This window comes from Xyrauchen texanus, chromosome 30 (assembly GCF_025860055.1).
Source record: "Xyrauchen texanus isolate HMW12.3.18 chromosome 30, RBS_HiC_50CHRs, whole genome shotgun sequence".
In the NCBI taxonomy this organism is placed as follows: Eukaryota; Metazoa; Chordata; class Actinopteri; order Cypriniformes; family Catostomidae; genus Xyrauchen; species Xyrauchen texanus.
This window is the reverse complement of record NC_068305.1, coordinates 40,226,391-40,231,390: the sequence shown is the minus strand read 5'-3', so window position 1 is coordinate 40,231,390 and position 5,000 is coordinate 40,226,391. Positions and strand designations below refer to the sequence as shown.

Sequence of the window (5,000 nt, the reverse complement as noted above, 5' to 3'; positions counted from 1 at the left end):
TATGCACCATTTTAATGCCATGGTTTGTGGATCTAAAGGATTACCTTATTCATATACCATCGTGTATTATAGTTTTATTATGGTATGGTTTTATCAGTGGTATTTTATCTGTTCATGAACATAAAAAAAATCAATATATTGAAGCCTTTAAAAATATTTAGGGTATTCAACTAAACAGTCAATACAAGTAAAGTCAATCAATACAAGTTAAGTTCAATCGACAGCATTTGTGGCATAATGCTGATTATAGTAAATAAAAAATACAAAATAAAAACCAAGGTTACAGTGAGGCACTTTTAATGTAAGTCAATGGGGGCAATTTTTGGAGGGTTTATAGGCAGATATGTGAAGTTTGTAATTTTATAAAAGCACTTACATGAATTATTTAGTTAAATCTTGGGGTATTATTTGAGCTGTAAAGTTGTTAAAATCAATTTCTAGGATTTCCGGCGTTGCGTCGTCATGGCAACGAAATTGTAAAATGGGCTATAACTTTACACAGATGCGGTTTGTAAGTGTAGCACAGTAAAATCATGTTAACACACATATTGTTTATGTCTTGTGTCTATACTTTTGTAACGGTGAGTATTTTAATGTTTACAGATTAAACCCCATTGACTTGCATTGTAAGTGTCTCACTGGAACACATATTTTGCTTTCATTAAAGAAAAGAAACAATTATTTGCACATACAGTAAATATCAAGCATGCAGAACAGAACCCAAATTGTCAAGTTATGTTAAAATGCTTAAATGGCCGTTAGATTGTATCCAATAGTGATTACATGGCGTGTGTTTTAGGGATGTGACCCTCTCGCATCAACCCAACGCAGTAAACTACAGCAGCGTCGCGCTAAACTCAACCAACAGATCAACCGCGAGCTTCGACTGCGGACTGGAGCGGAAAATCTCTACAGGTATGAAAACACACACCCTGAAAGCCACCCTGCATGATCCTGAACTAACAGGAAATGATCAGTGACACGCCTCTGTGCTCTTCTGTTTGTGTCCAACGATGGCTGTAATGTGCGTTTGATGTTGTTGTATATGATCTGTGTTTCTCAGGGCCAGCACTAATCCGAAGGTAAAGGAGACTGTGGCGTTAGAACTGAGTTTTGTGAACTCTAATCTTCAGCTTCTGAAAGAAGAACTAGAGGAACTAAACAGCAACATGAACGTCTACCAGACGGAGAGGTGTGTAACACACACATACACACACACACACTTTTAGTTTGTCTGTAATTTGCAAGAGACTTCTGGTTGAACTAGCAGTATGCAGGTTTTCACTCACAAACAAATCATCTTTTTGTCGCAGTGAGACTGTAAATGTTCCCATGATTCCACTGGGGTTGAAAGAGACTAAAGAAATGGATCTGACTGTCCCTCTTCAGGTAAGACATTCAGTGGTGTCTGCCCTCGATCACAGAGAGCACATGCATGCACATACTCGCATGATGCATAAACCTTTTTATATCATTAGGACTTCATCAGGGAACATTACAGCGAGGACGCTTCTCTATACCTGAATGAGATCCGGGTATTTATGGAACTGAGACAGGTGAGTTTTCCAACAAATGCTATGATTACCGCACTAACATATCTAAACACCGAACCAGGCAAACGGATTCATCAGTGAAGTGATTATTCATATTTGTAACATCTGAATGATCTTTCTCAAAGGCCATGCGAACTCCCAGTCGGAATGATGCGGGTCAGGAGCTGTTGATGGAATATTACAATCAGCTGTATTTCCTAGATCAACGCTTCTTTTCACCACACAGAAGTCTGGGAATTCATTTTCACTGGTGAGGAACAATTTATAGCATACAAACAAGGGATGCTGCAATATGGAATTTCTCAAGCCGATTTCCGATAATCAGCAGCTTGTTATACCCGTAACTGATGATCAACAGCTTGTTTCATCCAATAACCGTTAATCAACAGCTAATTATGGCAGATAACTGATAATCAGCAGCTTGTTATACCCGTAACTGATGATCAACAGCTTGTTTCATCCAATAACCGTTAATCAACAGCTAATTATGGCAGATAACTGATAATCAGCAGCTTGTTATACCCGTAACTGATGATCAACAGCTTGTTGTGGCCAATAACTGATATAATAGCATATTATCAACAGCTTGATACATCCAATAACCGTTAATCAACAGCTAATTATGGCAGATAACTGATAATCAACAGCTTGATGTGGCTGATAACCGATAATCAACAGCTTGTTGTGGCCAATAACTGATATAATGGCACATTATCAACAGCTTGATACGTCCAATAACCGTTAATCAACAGGTAATTATGGCTGATAACGGATAATCAACAGTTTGTTATGGCCGATAACCGATAGTCGACAGCTTGTTGCGGTCGATAACCGATAGTCGACAGCTTGTTGCGGTCGATAACCGATAGTCGACAGCTTGTTGCGGTCAATAACCGATAGTCGACAGCTTGTTGGGCCGATAACCGATAGTCGACAGCTTGTTGGGCCGATAACCGATAGTCGACAGCTTGTTGCGGTCGATAACCGATAGTCGACAGCTTGTTGCGGTCGATAACCGATAGTCGACAGCTTGTTGGGCCGATAACCGATAGTCGACAGCTTGTTGGGCCGATAACCGATAGTCAACAGCTTGTTGGGCCGATAACCGATAGTCAACGGCTTGTTGCGGTCGATAACCGATAGTCGACAGCTTGTTGGGCCGATAACCGATAGTCGACAGCTTGTTGCGGTCGATAACCGATAGTCGACAGCTTGTTGCGGTCGATAACCGATAGTCGACAGCTTGTTGTGGTCGATAACCGATAGTCGACAGCTTGTTGCGGTCGATAACCGATAGTCGACAGCTTGTTGGGCCGATAACCGATAGTCGACAGCTTGTTGCGGTCGATAACCGATAGTCGACAGCTTGTTGCGGTCGATAACCGATAGTCGACAGCTTGTTGGGCCGATAACCGATAGTCGACAGCTTGTTGCGGTCGATAACCGATAGTCGACAGCTTGTTGGGCCGATAACCGATAGTCGACAGCTTGTTGCGGTGGATAACCGATAGTCGACAGCTTTTTGGCCCGATAACCGATAGTTGACAGCTTGTTGCGGCCGATAACCGATAGTCGACAGCTTGTAATGGGTGATAACCAACATCTTGTTATAGCCGATAACTGATAATCAACAGTGTTTTAAGGCCTACAACCCATAATCAACAGCTTGATATGGCCAATAACTGTTAATAAACAGCTTATTATGGCTGATAAAGGATAGTGAACAGTATGTTATGGCCAATAACGGATAATCAACAGTTTGTAATGGCCAATAACGTATAATTTAACTCTTTGTTTTAACCCTTTCAACAGGAGTGGTTAGCTTATTAGCTAAGAAATTATAAAACACTCTGTTGACACAAAATAGGTGTCGTTTTAAACATACAAACTGGACTTTACAAGGCATATAGGCAATCCGATCAACAGTGTTTCTTAAATTTATGATCAAGTCCATCATGATGATATAAATGAGCATAAACATTATAAAGATCAGATGGTCATGTGTCATATTGGTTCAAAGGTCACAACTAGTAGAATATATCAGGCATATTTGTTTCGTAATGAAATGAATTATCATTGATTAGAGTGCATTTGTTTGTATGACTGAATTATAGATGGTGGGCTGTGTCATTGCAGGTACGACTCACTGACTGGTGTGCCGTCGGTTCAGAGAGCGCTGGCGTTTGAGAAAGGCAGTGTTTTGTTTAACATTGGAGCACTTTATACTCAGATTGGAGCCAGACAAGACCGTTCAACACTGCCTGCCATTCAAAATGCCATTGATGCTTTCCAGAGGGCAGCAGGTACTCGTTATATCCACCTGATATTCTGATGTTTGTAGCTCTGTTTGTTTAATAAGAGTGTGTATGATATGATGTGTGTGTGTGTGTGTGTGTGTGTGTGTGTGTGTACAGGTGCGTTTCTGTACCTGCAGGAGAATTTCTCTCACGCTCCCAGTCTGGATATGAGCACTCCGGCTCTCAGCATGCTGGTGCGCCTCATGGTAGCTCAGGTAATGAAAATTAAAGTATGTTAAAGGTAAATGCAGTATGAACTTCTAAAAAGAACACGATTAAGAGTACATCTGAATCTAAATATCTACAGTAATGTCAGCTGTTTTTGTAAGGATATGAATTACATCTCTTAGGCTGCATTTACACTGGACATCTGACCGGCGTCTTAACACTCGTGTTCGATTCTCCTCATTTTCTGACATTAATGGACACCACAAGATGTAATATAAGTCTCAGGTGTCCCCAGAATGTGTCTGTGAAGTTTCAGCTCATAATACCCCACGGGTCATTTATTATATCATGTTATAAACGCCTCTTTTTGGGTGGAATCACAAACACGCTGTTTTTGTGTGTGTCTCTTTAAATGTAAATGAGCTGCTGCTCCCCGCCCCCTTTCAGGAAGAGGGCTGTGCCTTTACAGCTCGTGCTTCGGTTACTACAGCAACAACAAATCAGAACCGATATGACTGAAAGCGTAAATACCGGAGTTCAGGCTGGACTGGGAAGAGAAATCGGTCCGGGATTTTACACAGCAACTGGCCCAAAAGTTGAGCGGGGGGGTGTTCACTGTCCTTTTCTGCATATCGCGGCGCCGTTTTGTGGTCCGTTCTGCATAACGCGGCGGCTCATTTTAGCTCATCACGGCCCATTGGTCCCGTTTTGCGGACGACCCACCGGGCCGCTCTGTTCTCCCGATGGCCAGTCCGCCCCTGATCGGCCCCAAAGTGCGTCGGCTCACCGGGAAAATGCCCGGTATGCCAGATTACCAGTCCAGCTTGTCCACAGCATCTTCAGTGGCTCTCATGCCGGGATCACATGAAGACTCTTATGTTCACTTCTACAGCAACAACAGACACTTATGAGACATTATTCTTCTCACTGTATCTGCTCCAGGACTGTGTGTCCATCACTCAGGGGAGGAGCTATGATAATA

General features: G+C 42.1%; 1 protein-coding gene across 1 annotated transcript in view; it reads left to right on the top strand.

Annotated features, from left to right (window-relative positions):
- The window catches only part of rhpn1 (rhophilin, Rho GTPase binding protein 1), a 14,469-nt gene that overhangs the window by 717 nt on the left and 8,752 nt on the right, over positions 1-5,000 (top strand). The window contains exons 2-8 of the mRNA XM_052097991.1: positions 800-915; positions 1,064-1,192; positions 1,314-1,389; positions 1,479-1,556; positions 1,679-1,803; positions 3,690-3,856; positions 3,968-4,065. Of these exons, the coding sequence (XP_051953951.1) occupies positions 800-915; positions 1,064-1,192; positions 1,314-1,389; positions 1,479-1,556; positions 1,679-1,803; positions 3,690-3,856; positions 3,968-4,065 (789 nt within the window). The remainder of the gene's footprint in view (positions 1-799; positions 916-1,063; positions 1,193-1,313; positions 1,390-1,478; positions 1,557-1,678; positions 1,804-3,689; positions 3,857-3,967; positions 4,066-5,000) is intronic.